Source organism: Astyanax mexicanus, unplaced genomic scaffold, assembly GCF_023375975.1.
Source record: "Astyanax mexicanus isolate ESR-SI-001 unplaced genomic scaffold, AstMex3_surface scaffold_40, whole genome shotgun sequence".
In the NCBI taxonomy this organism is placed as follows: Eukaryota; Metazoa; Chordata; class Actinopteri; order Characiformes; family Acestrorhamphidae; genus Astyanax; species Astyanax mexicanus.
In genome coordinates, this window is record NW_026040050.1 from 691,899 (window position 1) to 718,160 (window position 26,262).

A 26,262-nucleotide genomic window follows, 5' to 3' on the forward strand; every position below is an offset into this window, starting at 1 on the left:
CCTTTACTTATATTAAGGAATGATTCACTTCAGGGGTGTTTAAAGTGTATTGAGACATTCTTCCAGGCATGGATACTGTTAATTTGCTGTAATATTTAACATTATATATATAAAAGCTTATTGTCACACATCTTTCACCTTCAGGACTAAACAGATGGCTCGGTTTATTTGTCTGAGTTTCGTGGGGTTTTTTTAGTGTTTATGTTATCCTGAATGAGAGAATAACTAAAATGGCTGATTTGCACACAGTCACACTGCTGCAGTCTCTCACTAGATGGAGCTCTATAATCAAAAATCACTTGAAGGTCGTGGAAAGGAGAAAAACAGAACATCCATATTTAGTGCGGAAACAAAGAGAAAACAGACAGTATTCTGTTACACAGATACAGCTGGACCAATAATCCTGATAGATACTGATAATATTACAAACTTTAAACTAATACAGGAATATTTATATAGTGTTTTAATACCACAGACCCACATAGATCAGGGAAACGGGCAGTTATATAAGCTGGAGACTCACTGGCAGGGGCTGAGTGTGTGTATGTGTGTGGTGTGTGTGTGTGGGGGGGGGGTTGTTTGGGATTTATAGATCATAGACTGTGTGTTTAAACAGTGCTCGAGGATCTATAGCTGCTCTGTTTATATGTATGTATATATGTAAATATATATTGGTAAGTTCTGAGTGCGGGGTGTTTGGACAGTGCTGGAGAATCTGCTCTGTTTAGAAGAACAGGGGGATAAAATGGGACAGAGAAGGAGGAATAGTGGAGGGATGGTGGAGGAGAGATGGTGGAGTAACACATGCCTCGCATGCCTGAGTAGGAGCTTGCCGTGTGTAGGTATTGACTGTGAGCTGGAGTGGAAGAGTTCAAGAGAAGACTGGGTGCTGGAATGATAATCAACCTACAATAGAGAGCTTTAGCGCGTGAGAGCGTACGTGCATGCTGCTGCGTCTCGCGCGCTCAGGGGGATTTACTCACACTCTTACAGCATCATCATCAGCTCAACTCAACAGAGCTTTATTCACAACCACTTCTTATCACTATTATAGAAACTACTATCTCATTTTTTAAATATTCTGAGTGGTTATTTAAAGATGCTGTTTTTGCTGATTTAGTAGTATTTAGTATTTAATTTACCTGATCTTAAAATAATGAGTTAGAACAGTATCACACAAAGTGAGTTCACCCCTCACATTTAAAAAATGTCTAAACTGCCTGGAACAAAAGTGAGTTCACGCCTAAGTGAAAATGGCCAAATTGTGTCCAATTAAACATTGTCCCTCCCCAGGGACATGTGACTCGTTAGTGTTACAATTGGGAGCAGGCCTGTTATATTTGTTGTCTCCCACCTATACAACAATATGTTGGTATACTTACTTTGTAAGTTACTGTATTTCAAAATAATGAGATAACAACTTACATACTATTGATAAATTAAACATTCTGGATTTGTTAACTTTAGGTGCAGGAAATTGGCTTCTATAGTAACTAAAGAGCTGCTTATATTAGAAAAGATATGCCTCACATTGAAATTCTTCTTCACTGCCTGTTGAAACACCCTTCGTAAGTTGGTACTTGATTTATAGGGTCTAAACTGGTTCTTGATAGTTATTTAGCATTGTATCCTAATATTATAGGATCTTCCTGTAAGTTCTAGGGTAACTGAAACAATGAAAAACCCCTAAAAAGGTCAGGGGTGAATGAGTTTTTTACACTAATTGATTCTTTTCTCTTTTTTTTTATACTGTATATTTGTCACATCATTATTTGACCCTAATCATTCTTTTATTTTTTAGCTCTTTCCTCAGCACGGTGCTTCTGACTGCATTCTCATGACGTAAAGCAGTATGTAAAGAAAACACAACTATATTAATAAATAAACAATATTGCAGCTGTTCTCCATGCAGTGAAAGAGATACAGTACCAGTCAAACATTTGGACAATTTCCTTATTTAATTTATTTTCTACATTGTAGATTAATATTAAAGACGTGATAAAAAAAACATGTAGTAAACAGTAAAAAAGTGTCCTCCACAATCTGCTGATCTAAACCCAACGTGAAGAAGAAAGCAGCAACTATTGCTCAGCACCTATATGAACTCCTTCAAGATGCTGAGAAAACTATTACAGGTGACTCTTCCTCATGAAGACACAGATAAAAAACCAAGAGTCTGCAGATCTGTCCTCAAAGATAATGTGCTACTTATAAAAGAATCTAAAGTATAAAACATATTCTGGATTGTTTAACACTTTTATTTAGTAAATATTTCTCCATGCGTTCCTGTATAGCTATAATAAAGTCTTCAATAATAAATTTACAATGTTAAAAATATTAAAAAGAAAGAAAAAACTTGGTGTGTCCAGACTTTTGACTGGTGCTGTATATTTTAACACATGCTGGCGGTCATTTAAAGGCTTTGGAGCATCACTTTGTTCTCGCTTGCTGATTGGTCAGCTGAAGGGCCGCAGCACTTCTTTTTTTTCACCACAGAGCTGTGCTTATTGTGCTTATTTTTTAGGCATACATTATACTGTGATAACATCGTGTTTGATCGGAAGTTTTGTTCTATCACACACATCTTGAACATTACAGTAAATATATTAGTAAATATTACAGTAAATATATGGATCTACCTTTTGTATGCGCATGAACACCTTCCGCAAGTAGTGCCGGCAGGTTGGTTGAAAGGGGTTGAGGCGCATGCGCGTCAGCAGCACATCACTCTGCTCGGCGCGGTTGTTTGGAGAAGGTAAGAGAAAGACCACGCTGATCAGCGTTAGCCGCTTTTACAGCCCGGTTTATCCGGGTTTATGGTGTTGCAGCGCGGCGTGTGCCGCTGTGTAGACGGGCCGGGTCTGGGTTTAGGTCCGGGATTAGCTAAAACTGAGGGCTGTAGAGCGAAGGGCGGGTTTGACCCCTGGCTTTATGACTTTCAGGTTTGATGGGAGTGAAGTCAGGAGTCAGGGGGTTATTTATGAAAAATATGATAATAATGGTGTTTTACAGGCTGTAAACTCCGCAGGGTTCATATTCCTGACCGGTTGAAGAGCGGAGAGCAGCAGCCTGCATCAGGCTCGCTGTTTCCTGGCCTGGTGCTGCCGCTTACTGTCTAACGTTACCCTGCCCGGCCCTGTACTGCGGCCCTTCCGCGGAGGAATATAGTCCCCGCACTGTATCTGCACTGTGCTGTAGTTTAAAGCTCTGTTTCTGAGGAGTGTCTGCCTCATTAAACTTTACATTCCTGTCTTTTTGGCTGCTTTCCACCAGCCTGTCTGTCTCGTTATGCGTCTCATAGTTCCCCTGCTCTCCGCTGCGGGTGATGCGGCGCAGGAGGGAGGGAGGGAGGGTGCTGGTGTGATGCGGCGCAGGGGAGACGTGACTTCAAGCGCATCCGCCGCACCGCACCGCACCGCATCCTGACCTGCGCTGAACTGGAGCATCATCACCCCGTTAAAGAACGGGTCAATCTCCTAAAGAGTTAATATAGTCTGTAATTAACCGTTTAATCAATATAACTAATCTTAATCACTCATATTTACAGAATATCTGAAACCTGTTGCTCTTATCATGGGTTATATTAGTGCAGTAGGGCTGGACGATATGGGCAAAATCACTATCACAAAATGTTTCGGTTGATACGATAAAATTCTGATATTGATATGAGCTGTGCAAAAGCTGCCGCCTACAGCTAAGCGATATGGTAGAAAAAGATTACAATATTTAAAGCTATTTAATAGTAATAAATATTATCATATTTTGACACGCATACAAAATACAGCATCATCAGCATTGGCAGATTCTGCTATTCTATTATTTAAAACACGTTTTCATCAACTAAAACTAGTATTATCTAACTATCTAACTATAGAGACTGAGAACTAGTTTAATTCAGTAGTCATCGCACACACACACACACACACACAGGTTCAGTGCAGTGCACTGTTCTTTAGCTTCAGTGGAAAATGGTGGTAAAATACAGCGTGTATGATGATGTTCACTTCACTAAACTGACTCTTCACAATTGCTTGGGCTGGGTATTGAAATTCAATACATTTACCCTTTATAAGGAGGGGGATTTTTCATTGGTAAGTCATGGATTTGTTGTCTTTGACGAATCAAAGAACTCATTTTTATTACTGCCCTCATTGCTGATTATTTAAATGCTGGAATCTGGGCCCTCAGGACTAAATTACAGCCCTTACAGTAGATCAGAGTTAAGCACTGCTGCCTTTTTGTCTGTGTGGGTGAGGAAGGTGTGTTATGTAATTAACTCACCACAGCACGAGGGAGGAAGTGGAATTTGGTGTGTGTTGCGCATACACACTACTTACTACACACAGCTGTACAAACAGGCACTCGGTCAGCCAGATTTGATTAGTATTCTGTGTGGTATTTAGGATTAGGCTTCCGGTTTCTCTGTGCGTTTATCTTGTGAAGAGAAGATTCGTGTAAACTGTGTTTTTGTAAGGACGCTGGCTGAACTGCAGAAGCAGTTCAGTGGGTTTGTGGTGATCACTGAGGGTAAATTCCTGTTCTTTTAGTGAGGTGTTGCAGAATCTCCCTTGATAAAGGAACAGGATATGTGAGTCACTGTCTTGGTTGAAAATGGGGCACATGTACTTCTGCAGTGACTCAGAACAGTCAATGCGACTCAGTTTAACCCAGGCTGGGGAGTGCAGGTGGGTAGGTGTTAGTCGTCCTCATGACTGAGAAGGGAGGTGGTAGTAAAGAGTAAAATGATGGGTTTGCGCTGGGGAATCATCTGTGCATTCAAAGGTTTTTTTGTACCATTTGGCTCTATCTAGAAATGTTTGTTCTACTTTAGAACCTGTTTTTAGTCGTTCTTGTACTGATGCTCATCTGATGACATCATATTGATTATGGGTTCTCTCATTGCAGCACTCTTATGACCTTGAGACCAAGGCCTCTGATGTTTTACTGTATTAAGTGCTGCAGTGATGCCGCAAGCAAACCCTTGTATTTCTGCTTGGATGCCGGATGTCGTGTGACAGAAACTGATATCTTTTTCTATGCCACATCCTGTTGAAGAAATTTTGTATTTTATTTTATTTTATTTAAATATAAATGAGTATTATTTTTTCTGTTAATACTCTACGCACTGTGTGGTTAGGGGTGCTGTCCCTTTAAAAATGTCTTCCTGCATGTGTAGTCATGTGACTTTGCTCCATCCAGCCTTTGACATTAAGGACTTATACACTGAGCCAACTGAGCAGCTTGAGCATCTTTTACCAAAGAAAATTCAGTCCATCATTCATTAAAATGATTCATTTGTGATTACTGAGGTAAAACAAAAAATATACACCTTTGTTGTCCAGTAGGTGCCCAGTGTAAAATAGCATCACAGTCACCAACCGTATCTCTGGCTCTGTCTTTTTTTTCTCAAGCCTGAACTATTATCAGAAGCCTGTTTCTAATATTAGCAGCTGTAATGTGATCTAGTCGTGGTGGTCTTCCCCGCTTAGCTGCAGTGGTCAGCACCAAACCAGTTAACCTCTTGGCTGACTCATGCTAGTCCAGAGAATTAGGAAAGGCCTGCTCATCGAAAGCAGTTGGTGTGTGTGCAGCTTGCGTAGTTTATCCTCTCTTAAGAGGAGAGGATTTAGCGCTCGGGCCTTCCTGTGGAATGGACGAGGCAGGTTAGATTCAGCAGGACTCCCCGGCCACAGCGGTGAGGGTGGAGGAAGGGCGTTTCTCACGCTGGGGCTGCTGTGGAGGTCTCTGCTAGTCACCAGGTTCCTTTATGGGTTTCAGAGAGGCAGGACGATTTACAGGTATGTGTGTAGAGGGTTTGTACTCTTGTAACTGTTACTGGTAGGAATTATGATTCATTCAGGTTATAGGAAGGACTTCACCCAGGAGAGCACCCAAGGTTACTGGGGTAGGGCTGGGTGAAGGACAAACTGAGGGCTGATATGTGTAGGGATTAATGGACATGCTGTGACATTGGCAAGGTCCACAATTATGATGGATTTAAGCTGAACTGTTTCTGCTGGTTTAAATCTGTGCTGTGTTCTGATACTGGCTGAGTGGTGCTCTTGAGAGGGGTATTTGGTTAGTGATAAGTCTTTACTCTACTGCTTCCATGACTGATGCTTTTGATACAGACCATTAGCAGCTCTTAAAATATGGATCACATGCTTTTGTATGATTCTAGATATTTAGGCTGACTGATACAGAGCTGACTGATCCTTCTACCGCTAGGTAATCTATATAGATAGTCTAATGTAAAGTTTATATAAACAACCAAGCTCTGCTTAATAAATCTATTTATGGATCACAAGGAATATGTGTTAGGTGCTATTAGCAGCTTACAACATAGTTAACACTATATACTTAGAAATTAATCTATAAACACTTTTTTTAAATTAAGAATATGCTTTTGTTTTTTGCCATCATAACAAAAAAGTACAGAAGAGTATTCCGATTAGTGTTAATAATGTTCAATAACCTTTCAGGAATGTCTTTGTTTTAGAAGTACTGACACGACCTTGAAGGTCCTTGAACACAGTTTATCACTGCAAAGTTTGGCTCGTTGTCATCGTCCTCCCATGTTGTGTCAATAAAGATTATTCGGATCTTTGATCGTTTTATTTTTCTAAAATAAAGCTCACAGATTAATGCACCTGAGTCATATGAGAAACTGGGCACTCATAAAAAGTCATATGCCATTCTTGTGCCAGTCATATCATTCTTAGCCTTGATATCCAGCCAGCAGTATCACTCTCTGGACATGCGGGAATCAGCCTGCGTGTTTCGGGGTCGAGAGTTCAGTCCAGCCGTTGTTGTCTGGTGAATCAATTAAGCAGATATTGTTATAGAGCTGCAGTGAGTCTGCAGTCCGGCTGTTTCTGAAACGCTGCGTTCCTCCAAACTGCTGTGACTCCATAATGAAGCTGGAGCAGATCCAGACGGCCTAGCCACCGATACAGAAGAGCTTCAGTCCGCTCTCAGTGACTCAGCAAAGGGAAGGGGTGTGACGTGTCTTATTGTACACAATAGCATCGCAAAAAATTATATCATATCGCATTATTTTTATGTACATTTATTCTGAATTGTTTGTTTGCAGTTTGCACTGAATATGCTGCACTACAGTTTTGTAGTATGTTTTGTTACGTAACTTTATTTGTCTCATTTCTGTTTTATTTTATACAAAACCACAGGTTTATTCACAAAATAGACAGGTATTCAGAGTTTTTGTTTCTACTGAATGTATTTCTTTTATAATTCTTTTGTTGTATAATGTCAGTGTCGTGGCATATCACCAAAAATTGTAGTCATGAAATGACCCTCTAATATTTTATAATTTTAGGGGTATTTAGAGATTGAAGAATTTCTTAGTTTAAAAAAGTTTACTAAATTTTTCACCTAAATTTAAGGCTCAATATGAAAAGAGCAAAGCAACATGTCCATGTTGCTGATCTAGTGTGTGCAGTATTATTGGTTAATATTCCTTGCACCATCCACTGATGCATGAGGAAGGTTTCAGAAGTTGTTTTAAAGTCATTGTTTGTTGGAGAGTTAAGCCCAATTTGGATGGGGTTAGAGTCACGTGGGGAGATAATATGGTGTAATTTTTACTGTAGTTTCTCAGTAAGATTAGTTCTGTCTGTTTTGCTAGTCGTTTTTATAGATTGTAAATTAGCCTGTGGGTAATAATTACGTCATGGTCTGGAAAATGAGTTGTTGCTTAAGGAGCCATTCAGATATTGTGTGTGGGGGTGACTGCAGTGTGTCAATCAAGTAGTCGCTCCCATCTCTGTCATTTATACTAAGAGAGAGAGGGAGAGATTAGTAAAGCAGGTATTTATTACTATGGGTTTCCTTTATGAATAGGCATTTCCTCATTTTGCATATGAATGTACACAAATGCATGCACACTCACTGAGTCAGAAACGAGTCAGGCTGTGTGTGTTCGCTCTGATGTGAGATTCCTCACGTACTGCGACTCACTGACTCACTGACTCAGCCCTCTCACCCCATCGCCATCTGAGCCATGCTGTAATGAGCTGCGGTTGCTGCTGGTGACCACAGGTTCCAGTGGAACCTCTGAGTGAAGCCAGTGAGTTCTACTGCTGTGGTGCTTTCCCCTGTGTTAGCAACTCATTTAAGCCCATAATTAGCATAACCTTCCGGTTAAGATTAGTCAGAACCTCTTTAGAGTAGTGGAGTGGACCATGTGGCCGTGGAATAATATCACAATACTTCTGATAACTTTTTTTGAGAACTATTATTTTGTCTATATGAAAAAATTCACAGTGAATATTGGGCTGCATTATCACAATGTATATACATTTATTACTGTGCTATGATGTATTGTGTATGATATATTGCACATCCCTACTTCAGAGTCAGAGCTAGGGGAGCCAGTGAAGTTTGCCGGTGATTGCTACTCGATCAGTCAGTTTAATTATTTATCTTCAGCGTGTTAATGAGGTCTGTCGAGGACCGCTATTAGAATCAGCAGCCTGTGCCTTTTATCTGAATCTGATTGAGCAGCTCTTTAAGGTACCGGAGTTCATTAATCTACATACCTGCAAAGGATTCTGGGTCAGGTTTTGACTTGCATGTTGCTTCACATGCAGCAAGGTGTGTGTGTGTGTGTGTGAGAGCACAGGCCGTGTATGTGCGTGCTGGGACTAATCTCCTGTCTTGCTGTTAGATTGTCCTTTAAGAAGATGAGTCCAGATCACACAAGCTCAAATAAGTGTGTGTGTGTGTGAGAGAGAGAACACTAGGCTACATTCTGGTTTGGACAGAAGTATAAATTGGTCTAAAGTGAGTCAGAAATGTGAAAGAAAATAATATTGGCACTAATTGACAACTCATTTCTAACACTGAAGTAAAGGTAATTATGTGGGTGAAACAGCAAGTCTGTTCATGTATAACCACATGTGCAATCTCTTTTCAGCACTCGATTGGTATCAGTGATTGATGGATTAATAGATTGATATCTGCTGCCCCAAAAACACATCAGTCCGTAAGTCTAAGCTCACCATAGCAACCACTTATGCCTAGCAACACTCTTGCAGCCACCTGGGAGGCCATTTCTATCACCTAGCAACACAATAAGGACCTTTTAGAAACCCCATTGAAACCAGCTTGCATACCATGGCAACAACATAGTTTAGCAGCCACCTGGCTTTGGGAACCTCAGTAAGAGCATGTGTGGTATTGAAAGTAATGATAAGAATTACTTAGCATTAGAATTAATTTATACCTCTGTTGATATAAAACTGTTGATATAAAACTGATCTGTATATTTTTTATTTAGTGAAAGTGTCTGTGTGGTCTGTATAATGTAACAGGTGAAAGTTAAACCTGCAGCAGGTCATGCACTGCAGCCCTGCCAGCTTCTCCACCTGCCGTGCTGAGCCTCGTTGCCATGGCTCATTCCTGCCTTGTGTAACACTGAGCCTCCTGATACGATGCTGTGAGGAGTTTACAGAAGTGCGTGTGTGTGTGCGTGCGCGTGTGTGTGTGTGTGTGTGTGTGTGATGTCACTGAACACTGCAGAATGGTTCACAGGTGTGCTCCATGCTCAGGTGCTGAATACTGTTTATGGTGGATCTGATGCTATAAAGATAGGATCAGAAATGCTTTGTCTGCGTTTCTGTCTTATATGTCCTCCTTCATCAGTCAGTCCTGAATAAAGGAGTCAGGAGCTGGAATTGAAGCCTAAGCCCATATAATAGGTATGATCCCTGACCCAATCACACCTGACTGGTGCTAATATTAGCTTGGGTTGAGTAGGAGACATGTAATGACAAAACCTTTTAGTTGTCTTATTGATATTATACCTACAAGTAACTACTTTCAGAAGATAAACATTTTTTAAAAGTTAGGGGCTTTTAATTATGAATATTTTAATATTCAAAGTGGTTAACAATTTTTAAACAAAGCCAACATACCTGCTCATTAATGTTAATGAGCTTTCCTTGCTTAAGAAAAGCATAATGGGCAGTATCGAGGTCAGCAAAAATGATAGTCATGTGCATAGTTTTGTATGATGACTTGATAGTGAAGTTATTGTCAGTCTTAAAACAATTTCAGTAATGACATAAGAACCATTGTTGGTTCCATAACCATTTACAACCCTTGTTATAAAAGCGATGAGTGTGAAGAACCTTATTAAATATTGGCGTTTTAAAATGCATGTTTAGTATATTTAGCACAGCCAAAAACAGTCCCTGTGGATCTGCTCAGACTGAGGTCAGATATAGACCACATTTGAGAACATTCAATGGATTTGGCACATTTTCATGTACGTGCAGTTAATGAACCTATGATGATTTCTGAATGAGATAATCTTGCTCTGTTGATGAGTGATGTTATATTAGGGGTAGAAGTATACAGGAAAAAGTAGACACATGTTTATAATAATGGATAATAATAGTGGGAATAATGGAACAGTGTAAAAGTCTGTTCTCCATCAGAGAAGTCTAGTCCGAGACTACACAGCATTTTGACTGGAGATTTTAAATTGAAAAAAGGTTTAGTCCAAGACTAGATTTAATTATTGTTTGGGAAAAGGACCCTGTAACTTTTGAGTTTTTGTTGATTTGGGGAAATAATTATGGGCTGTCAGCTCTGATGCGTGAGGACGTGTGTAAGCAGTTCCTCTTTTCCCTCCCCCTCAAACTGCAATCTTTTTTATTGCACAGAGAAGGAGATTGCAAGATTCAGCCCAAAGTGCTCCTGCAGTTAGCATAGCAGGTGAGGGGGGTACTTAAGTTACAACCAGGGTCTTTCAGTACAATCCGGGTTCCTCACATTTGACCATGATGATTAGAAAAACCTGACTTGGATGTTAATTATTACCAGGCAGTTAAAGTGGTGGACGTCCATTCTGTGCTACTACACTGCTGTGACTGTGGCTGTGAGCTTGTTGTGTGGGCATGTGCCAGACTCCCGACGTTTTCTTGTTATATACTCTCTGATTTCTCTTCTCCTCTCTTTAGGACCCTACCCGACAGCTCTTCTTTGACCATGCCTCACTCCAAGCCTCAGGACATGGGCTCTGCCTTCATCCAGACCCAGCAGCTCAATGCTGCCATGGCTGACACCTTCCTGGAGCACATGTGCCTGCTGGACATCGACTCTGAACCCACAACTGCCCGCAACACTGGCATCATCTGCACCATCGGTATGTACTAATCCGCTTTAGATACAGTACAACTCCTTAAATTCAGGGTTTTTTCATTATTTAAATGTCAACATTGTAGATTAATACTATCCATATTATGGCAAGAACTACTTAGCTAAGTAAAGAAATAAATACTTCAATCTGAAACATTTCTAAAACTTTGAAACTATCCTCAAGTGCATTTGCAAAGCCTGTTAAAAACGTTAAGATGAAACTGGCACTCATCAGGACCAACCCAGGAAAGGAAGAGCAAGAGTTTCCTGTGTTGTACAGGATAAGTTCATCTGAAGTTACCAAATTCAGAAACTGCAAGTTAACAGCTCCCCAGATAAGAGCATCTAAATGCTTCACAGAGTATTTTGAATTGTTTAACACTTAAGTTACTGCCTGTTTCATGTGTTCCTTCATAGTCTGGATGACTTTACATTTACAATGTAGGAAAGAAATAAAAACATTGAGAATGTTTTTAGAAGGTGAGAAGGTGTTCAGACTTTTGACTGGAGCTTTATGTTTAGAGAACCTCTATGTAATTCTGTGATTGTGTTAATGTTGGTACTAGTAATAACACAATCACTACTGCTATTAGTGATCAAGTTAATGATTTATATGGATGTACAGTACTGCTAAAAGTGTTAATTTGGTCAGTTAAGCAAAACGAATATTAGAATACAAATTACATTCATACAAATGTAATGGGTTAGGTCTGTCATTATTATTAAGTTAATAATATTGTACAGTGTATGGACGAGGCCTTTTAATAATTTTTGCTAACCTCACTAATAACAGGTTGTTCTATTCTTTTAACCACTGTCCGAGATGAGGATGAGTCTTGAGCACTAACACCATCTATCATGTAGGAATAAAGTTCAGTGTGCACAACGACCAGTGCATCAATTACAGTTCCTACAAAAACTCAGCGGACTGCAACAAGATGTCACTTGAGGTTAAAAAGACAACAGCATTTAAAAACATGCTGTGTACTTTTTACGTGCAGTACAATTGCTTAAAAACATGTTCTAAACTATTTTTACTGTATTTTTTTGCACTATAACGCACACTTTAATTTTCCCAAAAAATCGACAGTGTGCCTTATGGTGCCTTATGGAATTCTACCAGTCGGGTGTTAAGGAACAGTAAATCCGCTCCACTGAAGTACAGCATTTTACAGGAGTTTCATTAATGGTTCTCCAGCCTAGAGACTGGAGCAGTATTAGCATTAGCCGCTAACCGTGATAAAACAAGCTATCCGGTATGAACCGCTAGCTAATAGCACCATGGCTTACCAGAACACTCAGGATTCCTCAGTGTAGCACTGCTGCTAACCGCGCTGATGACAATATTGGAAATCTAAGGTTACTGTAAATAAACTGAAGCACTTTACTCACCCAAATAAGTCTTCTTTTTTTTTTTTTTTTTTTTTTTTTTTTTGTTCACTGTGACCATCAGGAGAAATCTGGAATCAAACTTTGTTCTTCAGAATCACTAACAAGATTTCTGTTCACAATGATGAAAGTCTTGTTAGTTTTTAAGGTGTTTCTTTGCTGCATCTGTTCCAGTATGATCTGTCTGAAACATCTGCTCAGTCCTGTGAATCCCGCTGGTCTGTAGCTCAGATTCTGTGTGTGTTTTTTCCTGACACAGGGCCGGCCTCCCGCTCTGTTGACATGCTGAAAGAGATGATCAAGTCTGGAATGAACATCGCTCGTTTGAACTTCTCCCACGGTTCTCATGAGGTTTGGCCTTTTGTCTTTTTCCCGCTATTTTTAAGTTACTGTGACGAGCAGACCAGCTTCTGTGCTGCTTCCTTTAGGCTCAGCTAATCTACAGAGTGCTGCACTATAAATACTTTATCTTCCGGCCAAGGCTTTATCTGTAAAGTTCAGCAGTAAAGGGCAGACCAGGGTGACCTCTGTTCAGTCTGTGTGTGAAGTGGATTCTGCCATATCTCTTTGAACCGGTCAGTAACCCCTGTATTTGCCTTTATACCTCAGACACCTGTATAAAATACTGAATAGCGAGGTGCTGAGCGTCTTAAAATTCCACATACAGTAAATATTGGCTTGATGATGCTTAAAAGGGTTGATGAAGGTCAGAATATTTATCCAGCACAATTTGTTTGTAGTTCTTCATAGTTTTTAGTAAGCCTGTCAAGTAAAAAATAAAATAATGCAGAGTGATCAGCTTGCGTGGTGCTCTCTGACCCAGCACCACAGTTCCAGTCACTATGATATCATGATGGAGGCGAATGAAACAGCTCTGCTGGTCTGACTGAATATCATAGACGTCGTGTCAACCAGCAGAATTTACTCTACCTAACCAGCACAGTAACATCATTCTTATATCAGGGTTCCCGTCCTTAAAAAAGTCTTATTGTCTTAAATTTGCTGTAGGTATTACGTTTTCAGACAGTGCGTGTAATGCTGGTGGGAAAGCACATACAAACTTTTACTGCGAGCTAGCTAATGTTACCAGGGGGAGAAGGTTAGCTGATAGTTACCATTAGCGAAGGGTTAGCTAATATTAGCGGCGGGCTAGCTAACATACTAAGATTAGCAGTGAGTTGGCTAACCTGCTTTATCAGGGAGAGAAGTAAGGCTTGTGGAGAGCTAGCTAACATATAGTATAATAGTAATGTTAGCTGTTCAGGCCAATCTAATGGATGGATGGATAGGCCTGAATGTTTAGGTACAGTGACAGTTTCTCCATTATAACTTGAAAGGCAGCATTATCTTTGTTGTTTTTTCTTCCAACTGTCTTCCCTCCAGTACAAATCCTAAATCCCATCTTTCAATCTTTGGATGCATTTTCATTTGTCTTTTACTGAGTGATCCTAAGAGTATGGATCATCTGTAACTTAATTCAGGACCTGCTGATGTTTCATTTCCACTCCCTGAAATACAAGCCTGCTTCTCCTGTCCTGCCAAACATTCCCTCAGTCCAGAAATCAGTCTGCTTCTGGATTAACTGTCTGGTTAATGAAAGGTTTGGCTTGATTGCAGCAGAGTCTTCTGTCTCTGTTCCTAAATCTAAACAGCAAGGTCACCTTGTGGACCATTTCTCAAGGTTAAATAAAATAACAGTCAGAAATGCCTGCCAAGTCATTAATGGACCTAATACTAGGCTACCTCTGGATGGTGATGGAGATCAGAAGATTTGTCCATGCACACAAGTAGTGTTTGTTCTCCTAACTGGTTCACTGGTTACTAATCTGTATGTAAATTAAATCTAGTAGACGGCTAGCTTTTAGACTGCTATGTGCTAAAGTAATGCTTTTAATAATAATTGAATGTTATCTTGTGTCCTCAAGTCCTTTAACTTCTCCAGCAGTGATTACTGTATATGGAGATATTTGACCTAGTTGTGCTTGTCTAGATTAGAGCCTTGGCTGAGTTATCATGATAATCAGTCTGACACTGTGTTGTCTGTAAATGACCTGATAGAGTATGACGTTCTGAACCATGTCCATGTGCTTATGACTTAGCCCAGACCTTACAGGGCTGATCTGCACCACACTGACTTTTGTCCTCCAGGTGAAGTGCACTGGCACAGAGAGTTTACAGTAACAGAGCATAGTGAAAATGGAAAGCTGGAGTTGTGCAGTTTAAGTAATGTAGAACAGGCTGGATATTTAGAGGGAATGTAGACAGTTGGCTCACAGTCTTTTTATTGAGTTTTCTTTAGTGGAATTTTGCCCACTTAATTATTTTCTGTTTCACAACAACAAAAAAACTTCCATTTTCATTTAAACTCTCTTACTCTTTCTTTTTGTCTGTCTTTACATCTCTGACTGGTGTTGACCAAACTGTCTGTGTGTTTGTGTGTAACAGTACCATGGCGAAACCATAAAGAACATCCGTGAGGCGACTGAGAGCTTTGAGCCAGGAAGCATCCACTATCGCCCCATTGGCATCGCTCTGGACACCAAGGGCCCTGAGATCAGAACCGGACTCATCAAGGGGGTAGGACTATTAAAGTTGTCTGTGACAGCAGGTTAGATAAAATCTGCCAATCCAAGGCAAACAATATAATAACTCTGCTTCCTTTTACATTTTAAATGATTATATTTTTGAGCAGCCGTATGTCTTCTGGAGTAAAAGAGATCAGGGCATGTGTCTGTCTGATATAATTACTGTTATAAGACCTGTAGGGGGAACTGACAAAAACAAAGAAAAAACACACCAAAACAGCCTAGAGTTCAAAGGGTTAAGTGCACACACAGCTTGTATGTTCTCTAGAAAAGCATTGCCTGATAGAATGGGATTCTTTGAAGCAGCAATTCAAAAGCCTAAGGTGACTTAAGAAGCACCCCAGCTTTGGCCTGTGGAACTGTGAGACTTTTACTTTTAATGCCCTTGACTTTAAAAAAAAGACATACTGGATGAGTGTCTATAAACTTTTGGCCGTGTAGGGTGCAACATTTAAATATTACATAAAATAAAGTTTGAGCACTAATATCTGTTTGTTTTTTTCATGTCAGAGTGGAACAGCTGAGGTGGAGCTGAAGAAAGGCAATACGATCAAGGTGACCCTGGACGATGCCTACATGGAGAACTGTGATGAGGACGTCCTGTGGCTGGACTACAAGAACATCACCAAGGTGGTGGAAATTGGCAGCAAGGTCTACATCGACGATGGCCTCATCTCTCTCCAAGTCCAAGAGATTGGTACATTTAAGGGGGCTTTCACTGTTCTTTCAGACAGGGTCATTACAAATGAGGAACTGACAGAAGTAGTGCGAATATTAAGGTCTTTATCTCCTCCTAGGTTCTGACTATATCCTGTGTGAGATTGAGAATGGAGGAACTCTGGGCAGTAAGAAGGGCGTAAACCTGCCAGGAGCAGCGGTGGATCTTCCTGCTGTGTCTGAGAAGGACATCAAGGACCTGCAGTTTGGAGTGGAGATGGGCGTGGACATGGTCTTTGCTTCGTTCATCCGCAAAGCACAGGATGTTAATGAAGTCAGGCAGGTGCTGGGAGAGAAGGGCAAGAACATCAAAATCATTAGCAAGCTGGAGAACCACGAGGGAGTCCGCAGGTAGGAGACACAGCACTACCACTGAACCACACATGCATTGTGTATATTTGTATTAGTAGTCATGGCCTTACAAATCTCCATTAATGCATTAATTCTGATATACAGTTCACTGCAGGAAACGCACACTGCTAACAAACAGCTTAGAGAAGTATTTTATCATGTTTGTGTTTTTTTTTGTCCTACAGGTTTGATGAGATTATGGAGGCTAGTGACGGCATCATGGTTGCCCGTGGCGACCTGGGTATAGAGATCCCTACAGAAAAGGTGTTCCTTGCCCAGAAGATGATGATTGGACGCTGCAATAGGGCTGGCAAGCCAATTACCTGTGCAACACAGGTAAGACCTACAGACCCGTTGCCCACATTCATCCCTCTCATTTCTTTCAGTATGCTTTTAGACATGAGCTTTGTATGATAATGTGTGTACAAACTTTTGACCGGTATGTTAAAATGAGAGGACTCTTAAGTCCTAAAAAGTTCTCTACTTTTAATTTTTGTGTGAACATCGCTTTCCACATACTTGTGTCTCTTTTACATTGGAAGGCAGTTAAAGAATCAAGAGTCAAAGAATGTGTACAAATAGGGATTAAATTAAAGCTGAGTACGGACTGAAGGTACAGACAAAGGAGAATGAGCCTTTAAGTTCCTTTATATCACACTAGGCCTGTCGCAATAACTACTATATCGACTTATCGTACAATCATTTTTATTTAATCGCCATCATTTTTGCCGACGTTGATAACAGCTATTGGGTTTCTGCGTGAGATTGTTTACATGAGAACGAGTTTCAGAGCTGTGCTGCTCTCTCACAGGCTCTTAACGAATCTGTCAGACAGCGACGTCTATCGGTTAGGAAATGAGTGTAGTGCACGCAGAGCTCATCATTGACTGTGCGCTTTAAAATGACACAAGTACATTTATCGCAATAATTTCTGAGACAATATATCGTCCTGAAAATGTTATCGTGACGGGCCTGTATTACACACACCTTCCTAAAAAGGGCTTTTCAGCTGTTTAGCTGGACATCAGGTGTGCTGGGTGTGAGGTCAACGCCAGTGTTTAGTGCAGGGGGTTCTCAGTGTTGATGTCATGTAAATAACAGTTTATAATTCTGCATTGGAGCAATATGATAATCTCTTCAGCTAATACTGATCCATCTATGCTGAAGTGTTGTTCTCTGAAGATGTGAACTATAACACAGGTGAAAGAGTGTTCAGTAGAGCTGGTTTGTGACGCTCTTTGTATGATGTGATGTGTTTGTAGATGTTGGAGAGCATGATTAAGAAGCCCCGGCCCACGCGTGCAGAGGGCAGCGATGTGGCCAATGCTGTTCTGGATGGGGCCGACTGCATCATGCTGAGCGGAGAAACAGCCAAGGGGGATTACCCTCTTGAGGCAGTGCGCACACAACACATGGTGAGAGCGCCCTCTACAGGCACACGTCCTAAAATATTTAAAGGAGTACTTCAGTGTTTTCCAGACTAATCTCTGTCTGTGCTGCATCTGTAGTGACTGTTTTAACAGGAGCCCAGTCCTTCTATTAAAATGACTTAGGAAGAAGCATTATTATTACATTGGTACCTAATGTGATTTGTTAATAGTTAATTATGTAGTATTTTAATTTTCAAGTATTTAACATTAAAATGGACCAGTAGAAAAATTATTGAATTTTACATTATCAATTAAAAGTAAATAAGTTTTTTGTCTTATTTGAGAGACTGCAGCCAGCAATAGAGATTAGCTTTAAAAATGCAGGGGTACCTTCTTTAAAGCACTGAATAAGTTCAGTGTTTACTTTTTATATTCTACTTTGCTTGTTGCTTGTTTGTGTTGTGCATGTGATTTGTTGTTCATTTTTCAACACAGCAGGGCCAGCTTCAGAACTGCATGCTAGGTTTAAATCTATATTTTACCCTTATATTCGTGGAATCAGAGTGGCCTACAAAAGTGCTTAAAAAATCTTAAATTACTCTTAAACCAAGAAATCTATCAGTGCTAATACCTAAATACAAAGTAGCATACATATCTGATACCTGAATATAGGTAAATATCTTTAGTGCAGAATTAGCCACAGGTAAACAGAGCAGCAGAAAGACTTTTCTCTTTTTTACTTTATAACATTCTGCCCATAACATGCGTTCTTCCTGCCAGAGCCTTCTTTAATAGCTTGTTCAGCGTTTTCTCCTCCGTTTCCCTACTCCTCCTCCCAACCACACTCCCTCAGACTGCTCAACCACCAACGCAGTCCAAAGGGGGAAGTGTCAGGACTGTGCACGCCGAATGCTCCCGTGACCTTGAACGTCCTGTGACGTCTGGCAAAAACAATCAGCTTTAATCTCTTATCTCTTAAACACTAGTTTATTGTTAGCTCAGATGACTGACTGCAGCATGAATCCTCTCTTCTGCATTTGCTTTTGTCTTCTGCTTTCCTCTCGTTCTCTCTGTCTCTCTCGCTCACTCACTCGCTCTGGCTTCATATTGCTCACTAGCTTATTCCTGCTCACTCTTGTTAAAGGAGAACTCCGGTGTGAAATGGACTTGGGTTGTAGTGAATCATGATATTGAGTACAAGCTTTAGTAAAAAAGCTATCTCTATTTACCCCCAGCACCCCCAAATACAGAGCTTTTATCTGATGCACCCAACAAGCTTATAATGCTAGTGATAGGGGCATAGATTTACCCGTGCAAAGAAATCTCTATTTGTACATCATTGAAAAGTAAAAGTAGCTCCACACTTCACTGGTAGAATTGAGAGCCCTGATATTTAAAAAGAGGCACTGAGAACTTTAAACGTGCACAGAGATTTTTAAAAACAGATCTTAAAATGTATTCTGTGGAAATTCCAGTTGTTGCTGAAAAAAATCTGTCTATAATGTTCATGCCTTTTCACAGAATTAATTTTGCACTCTGTTCCCCTATCTTACCTATTCGTTCATGCTCACCACTCGACTTATCATGACTAATCATTTAAAGACACCGGTGCCCGGAGAACTGCCTGAAGGTAGTGTGTGTATAAACACACATTTCACACTGGATTTCGCCTTTTAAAGTAGTTGGGAGTTATCTGTGTAGACACACCAAAAAGCTGTTCATCTATCCCACAAATAGAATGGTAGGCTGAGGAGATTTCTTTTTTTTTTTAAAGCCCATTCAGGGACAGGCAGGTTACTCACCTCACTTATAACCTGATACTATTTCTGATTTACTAATAGTGCATAACAAGCTCTCACTGTAAACCATGGTGTAGTTTTCTGTAGTACTAAAGAGTTTACTGGGGCTTTAACTGTTTCCTGTCTTTCTCTGAGATGTGCATGTTACAGCTCTCAGGCACACGAGCCTCTGAATGTAAAATGTGCTCAGGTTTGGTTTGTGGTGGGGAGTCATTATTCTAAAGTCTGCTTATAATTGCTGGTGTTTGGCTCAGATATTTATAGAAAATCTTGCATGGCTGATTGTGAATCCTAGATGATTAACATGTGCATTGTTTTTGTTTTGCTTGTAATTCTGTTACTCTGATCTAACACCTGCCTTCCTTTCCTGACTCCGGCCTCTCTGTTCTGCAATGTTTTTCTCTCACAATTCTCTTAATCAATCTCCTCTTTATTTATCTCCTCCTCTCTGTACTTTTTCTGTCTTTACACTGTTCCCATTCTTTCTCTATTTCCTGTACTTACTTCTCTATACAAACTCTATACCCATCTGTTTTTTTCTTTTTCTCTATACCTTTTCATATTTTTTCATTCTCTATACCTTTTGTCATTCTCTGTCTCTTTCTAACCTTTTTCCTCTCACTCCGCCTCTTTTTACTCTTCTCATACCTGCTGTATTTCTGTTTCTCTGTTGTTCCTCCCGTCTGCTCTGCTCTGTTTGTTTGCTGCCTTGTGTGCTGCATCTGTGTGGTGGAATCAGATCGCTCGGGAGGCGGAAGCGGCCATGTTTCACCGGCAGGTGTTTGAGGACCTGCGTCGATGCACCCCTCACTCCACCGACCCTGCTGAGGCTATCGCCATCGGGGCTGTGGAAGCCTCCTTTAAACTCCTCGCCCCCGCATTCATAGTGCTCACTGGCTCCGGCAGGTAGGCGGGGCTCTAGGATATAAAGGTCAGGGGTCAAGAGTGACATCAGCAGACAGGGAGCACAGAGCAGGGACAGACAGATGAGCAGCGAGCGAGCGAGAGAGAGAGAGAGAGATGGAGTAAATATGAAACCATGTCCGAAGCTAAAGGAAATGATCTATCCATGGTAAAGAACAGACAAACACTGTCCTGAACAGTGATGCTTCATATTTAATAGCTATGCAGGTTCACTGCTCTTGATAATCTCCCCAACCTCTTTAAAGTATTAGTAAATAGTACATACACTTGTATGTCGGTGTGTGCTTTTGATATGACACTGTTTTAACTATTTTATTATTGTGAGAAATTGTCACAGTCCCTAGTTGTACAGCATGTGTGATTGGTGTGTGTTCAGCATGGATTTGGAGCTTTTATATACGTACAGTTTCCTGAGATCCTGGTGATGTGAGTTTATACCAGGTTTTCTCCCTTTTGATAACCTGCACCAGAGCTAATCCTGTGCTAACAGATTCCTCTGCATGCAGGACATGGTTTGGTCAATATTAATCATTTTAAAGGACTGGTGGAATATTTAGCTTTCTCTCTCTCACTCGCACGCAGTGTGTGTGACATTGAAGGTGTGACTGAGTATAACCCCTCCCTTCCCCAATTCTACCTCCTCTCCACTGGGTGGCCCTGTCTCCCCTTACATGCACTTAGATTGCCAGAGAGGCAGAGGCAGCCATGTTCCATCGGCAGCTGTTTGAGGAGCTGAGGCGCGCCAATAAAATGACCCACGACCCCTCGGAGGCTGTGGCCATCGGCGCTGTCGAGTCCTCCTTCAAGTGCTGTGCCAGTGCTATAATCGTTCTCACCAAGTCGGGCAGGTAAGAGCAGACAGGCCAGCCATACTGGTGGGACAGGGCAGGGAGAAACAGGTGAGGTGAACGTCCAGTACGGATCGGGTCAGGTCCGGACGTTAGGGAGATTTATTCACTGTTCTAACCCTTAGAAGCCATTTAGAAATGCACAATTTTATTTTTAATTCATAGGGCCTTTAAAGGTAGAATAGAGCAGTAATACATAGAAGCACACTGATTTACTTAATCATTAGCTTTTTGTAAGTAATGTACAAATGTACATATTTGCATATTTTCACCCTGTATCAAATGGTAAGAATGACGTGTTGTCTGCCGTCTATGTGTGGGCCTGGTCACTGGGAGATTCAGCCGTCCAATTAAGTTATTTTTAATGGCATTTTGAGGATTTTTTTATTTTTTATTTAGCCTTTAAATAAAATTAAGGCTGCAAAAAGCTCACTTCAGGCCCAATGGAGGGTGAGACTTATTTTTCTCACAATGAGGAGCGCTTAAGATTCCTTTAATTTTTCGAAAAATCAGCAGTCGGGTATTAAGGAGCAGTAAAGCCACTCTGCAGCATAATAAAGGAGTTTCAGTTTAGTTCTCCAGTACAGAGAATCGAGACTGGAGCAATATGAGGATTAGCTGCTAATCATGCTAAGGGCTAAGTCTTTCACTGTTCAGAGGTGAATATTATCGCACTGTAGTCTGCCGCTAACCCCATCTAGCACTTTTGGAGCAGTATTGGCATTAGCTGCTAACTGCACTAGCTCTTTAATCGTTCAGAGGTATTATCGGCCTGATACGTGGAATGAACCACTAGCTAAAAATGCCCTGGTTTACCATCTTCAGTCCAGCTCTGTCAAGTGGCATTTACTAGCACTAGCCTCATCCAGCCTTTTTGGAAATCTGAAAATCTAAGCTTACTGTAAATAAATGGAAGTGTTTTCAGGATAGAAATCTGTGTAGATTAACATCCAGTATAGTAGCTAGTAAGTAATAGTAATTTTATTTTTTTAACTTTGATTTACTTTATTAAGTTACTCTGTTGTAATAGACTTCTAAGGGTTAGAACTCAGTACACAGTGTTAATTCTGTCTCCCTCCCTCTGCTCTCCCTGAATGTTTGAGTAAATACTCGTGTGGCTAGTTAAGAGGACAGTACATGGTAGTGGTTGGCCTCTTGTTTTTACTCTTGTAAATGTGTTTATATTGATTGCTGTACTGTGTGGGTAATGTGTGGGTTGACTGCATAAATGCTTAGAGTTTATATAAACACGTATCATTTAAGAAATAGTTGCACCCAGATGGAAGTGACGCGTCAGGCATGAAGAAAGCATTGTAATCTAACATGTTGTAGAGGTTCCTAATCGAGTAATATAAGATAATCCATTCCATGCAGCATCAGTATTCTCCCATAGTTCCTGCAGATTGTGCGGTAGAGGTATAGGAGTGTTGACAGTGTGTCCCACACATTTTAAGTCAGGGATAGGTCTGGAGATGCAGCTGGACAGGGTATAGTATCTGTCTCTTCAGTGCGAGCTCTTGAGATTGCAGCAGTGTGTGGACATGCATTGTCCTGCAGTAATAGTGCATTGGACTGTTGGTTAAGTAAAGGTAGGACCTCTGGCTGCAGGACCTCATTAACATTATGTTTGGCTGTTAAGATGCCTGTAATGAAGACCAAAGGTCTTAATCTGGCATTGTACCAAATTACACCCTACGTAATGACACCAGACCTTCTGGACAACAAACCATATCACCAAGACCAAAGTGGTTAGAGTAACTTCCATGACCATCAGGAATAACTCCCCACCAGGTTTTATGTTTTTATCCTTCTGGGTGCAACATTTTTATTTATTATTATTATTATTATTATTATTATTATTATTATTGCATACTGTTGAGAACCTTGAGACTTATGTAAAATAGTTGTGATATTCTTTGTAATATTCTGTGTTGCAGATACAGTACTACCTAAAAGTTTGGCACATTCTCATTAATATTTGTTCTTTATGTGTATTATTTACTACATTTTAGATTATTAATATTAAAGATTTAAATCTGTGAAGAACCACAGGTGGTAGACAAAAAAAAGTGTTCAGCCCTCACAAACACCTGAGATAAACCCAGCCCAGGTGGGTTAGGAGGAGTTGGAGCTCAGAGTGAAGGGAAAGCAGTTTATAAGAGCTCAACACCTCTAGAACTGCTTTAATACAGCTGGAGAACCATTTCAGGTTCTACCTAATTAAACCCACTGAGAGAATCAGCCAGGAGTCGGCAAAGTTGACATCAAAGCAAAATGTGCTACTTAGAAGAATCTTTGAATCATAATGGGATATGTGTTCCTTCATAGTTTTAATGGATTTAATATTAATCTACAATGTAGAAAATAATAAAAAAATAAAGTAAACATTAAATGAGGAGGGGTGTGTCCAGACATTTGACTGGTACTGTATGTTTAACCCAAGTATTTAACAAAATAGAGGGTAAAATCTTTTCCATTCTCACTTTTTTTCCTTTTTTTGTTTCTTTCCCTAGATCTGCACACTTGATCTCCAGGTACCGCCCCCGTGCCCCCATTATTGCAGTAACCCGTAACGGGCAGACTGCTCGCCAGGCCCACCTGTACCGCGGCATCTTCCCTGTGTTCTACAACAAACCCGCTCATGATGTTTGGGCAGAGGATGTGGACCTCCGCGTGAACTTCGCCATGGATGTCGGTAAGACTGAGAGTCTCAGCAGTTTCCCCACCAGATCTGCACTGATCAGAGGTTTACTAAAGAAGGTAACTGGCTGAATTAAGCCCAAAATTCAGGCTGTAAAACAGGGTGGGTCCACATTTTTACTCCCTCTGCATGGGGTTTATGGAAAAAATCTGAATTGTCCTGGGGGAGGGGGTTCTGTGAAGAGAAGCACTGCAGTAGGTCAGGAGCTTGCTGATTGACCCCAAATATAATCAGTCAATCAGCAAGTTGAGTTATCCAGCTATTTTGGATCCTCAATTGTGAAATGCTCTCAGTGGGGAAACTCTGAACAGTAAGTGTGGGTGGGTGTGTGTGTGGGTGGGTGTGTGTGTGGGTGGGTGTGTGTGTGGGTGTGTGTGTGTGGGTGTGTGTGTGTGGGTGTGTGGGTGTGGGTGTGTGTGTGTGGGTGTGTGTGGGTGTGGGTGTGTGGGTGTGGGTGTGGGTGTGGGTGTGGGTGTGTGGGTGTGGGTGTGTGGGTGTGTGTGTGTTGGTGTGTGTGTGTTGGTGTGTGTGTGTGTTGGTGGGTGGGTGTGGGTGTGGGTGGGTGTGGGTGTGTGGGTGTGTGTGTGTGTTGGTGTGTGTGTGTTGGTGTGTGTGTGTTGGTGTGGGTGTGTGTGTGTGGGTGGGTGGGTGTGTGTGTGTTGGTGTGTGTGTATCTCTGAGCTGCAGTGTGCTCCTCTTTAAACGTAACTTTTTTTTTGTATTATTTTTTAGGCAAGGCTCGAGGCTTCTTCAAGACTGGTGACGTTGTGATCGTGCTGACCGGCTGGCGTCCAGGCTCCGGATTCACCAACACCATGCGTGTGGTCCCAGTGCCCTAGACTCATCAGGATTGACCTTCCACTCCAATCCATCCATCTTCCCTTCCCTGTGACCTTTCATTCCCCTTCCCCCATGCAGGCAGGTCGAGCAGACTGGCACTCCAGCGTCAGCGAGGAGGTTTCTCCTGCTAGAGGCCAGTTTTGGCAATAGTTTCCTTCAACACGATAGTTCTCTCACAGATGGTCAGTTCTTACTTGGTTGCTTCTCCAGTCTTAGACCTTTCACTAAAATGTTTTGTTCAGAATTGGCCATACATGTCACTCCTTACACAAGAGCTTTAAGTCTGGGCGGCCTTTCTGCACGCCTGCTTTAGTACGCAGGGTTAAAGAGCTGTACGACAGAGCCGCGTCTGCAGATTCTCCTTCTAGAACACTCCAACGGCCACAGAACAAACTGGCTTCTTCAGAGTGGCTCCTCTTACAGCTCTTGCTTCATGACTGAATACAGAGGGACCCATTTGCGACCATAGCTGTGTCTCTGTGTGCTTTTATTACTCTGTGTGTGTGTATAAGTGTGCTCTCTGCACTGTGCTAGTGTTTGCACTCCTACATCTACTGTAGACAATGTTACATCCTGTATTATACTTGACATTTGAGTTTGTGAAACGTTTGGGTTTTGGGCAATCAATGCCAGAATATATATATAGATATACATAAATATTTTTTCCTAACTGAAGAGAAATGTAGGATGCCCATTTTATGAATACCGCTAATTCTTTTGTGTTTTAACAGAGTGATTTAAGATCTAGGTTCTGTTTAGCACTTGGGTCAAATCTGCTAATTAAGAGATGCAATAAAGAGAAGACGGACACAGTTGGTAAAAGAAAGAGCTGGTTTAGTTTGAGAGAAACGGAGAGAAAGAGAGATTAAAGTTGGCCAGCGGTCGGGCACAGTCCACCACACTTCCTCCCTTTACCCTCTCCCCTTCCTGTTCCTGTCCTCTCGTGCTCACTCTCTCGCTCGTCTGTCGGCTCCTATGTAAGTTGTGTGTGTGCAGCCTTATATCCACCTACTTCTCTGATTGTGACGCTTAGGGATTAGGGTTTAAAGAGGTGTTGAGATAAAGTGTATCAGCCTTGTGGTGTTGTACTTTCCAAGACTGGATCGATCTATTAAAGAGAAGAGCACTTATCACACCTGCTTCTGTGTCTCATCATTCCAGTGAATAACATTCAGAAATATGATTGAACAGTAAATTTTAAAGTGAATTTTATAAAAATGCTATAAAATGTTCACTTGAACGTCTAGTTTGTTTTTTGTTTTGAAGAACAAAGAATGCAGAGTAATTAAAATCCATACTCAAGTAAAAGTTTTCAATAATGACTCCAGTAGATAAAAAATAGTTTAAATGTTAAATATTTATTCTTTAAGAGATTCTGTACTGAGTTCTCTTCTGTATGTGGGGAAACCCAGTGTCTGGATTCTGTTTTCCCTGCTCTACCAACCTTAAAAATATGGCAATTAATAGTCGAGTTTTATCAGGGTTCTTAAGTATAATAACTAATCCAGGATGTCCAGAATGCTGCACAGGTTTTTTTTATTATTATTTATTTATTATAAAATAAAAGAAATTCCC

General features: G+C 40.9%; 1 protein-coding gene across 4 annotated transcripts in view; it reads left to right on the forward strand.

Moving 5' to 3' along the window:
- The window catches only part of pkma (pyruvate kinase M1/2a), a 31,789-nt gene extending 5,969 nt beyond the window's left edge, over positions 1 to 25,820 (forward strand). The window contains exons 1-11 of one of the 4 annotated variants that reach the window (XM_007239645.4): positions 2,678 to 2,755; positions 10,986 to 11,170; positions 12,812 to 12,903; positions 14,998 to 15,129; positions 15,648 to 15,834; positions 15,935 to 16,205; positions 16,391 to 16,541; positions 17,468 to 17,620; positions 20,980 to 21,146; positions 23,660 to 23,841; positions 24,580 to 25,820. In XM_007239645.4, coding sequence (XP_007239707.1) covers positions 11,014 to 11,170; positions 12,812 to 12,903; positions 14,998 to 15,129; positions 15,648 to 15,834; positions 15,935 to 16,205; positions 16,391 to 16,541; positions 17,468 to 17,620; positions 20,980 to 21,146; positions 23,660 to 23,841; positions 24,580 to 24,686 — 1,599 coding nt within the window. In that variant the 5' untranslated portion in view covers positions 2,678 to 2,755; positions 10,986 to 11,013 and the 3' untranslated portion in view covers positions 24,687 to 25,820. Of the gene's footprint in view, positions 1 to 2,677; positions 2,756 to 5,517; positions 5,799 to 10,985; positions 11,171 to 12,811; positions 12,904 to 14,997; positions 15,130 to 15,647; positions 15,835 to 15,934; positions 16,206 to 16,390; positions 16,542 to 17,467; positions 17,621 to 20,113; positions 20,281 to 20,979; positions 21,147 to 23,659; positions 23,842 to 24,579 lie in introns of those variants that run through there. The other 3 variants (XM_007239643.4, XM_007239642.4, XM_007239644.4) reach the window with 3 other exon arrangements.
- The last annotated feature ends 442 nt before the right edge of the window (positions 25,821 to 26,262 follow it).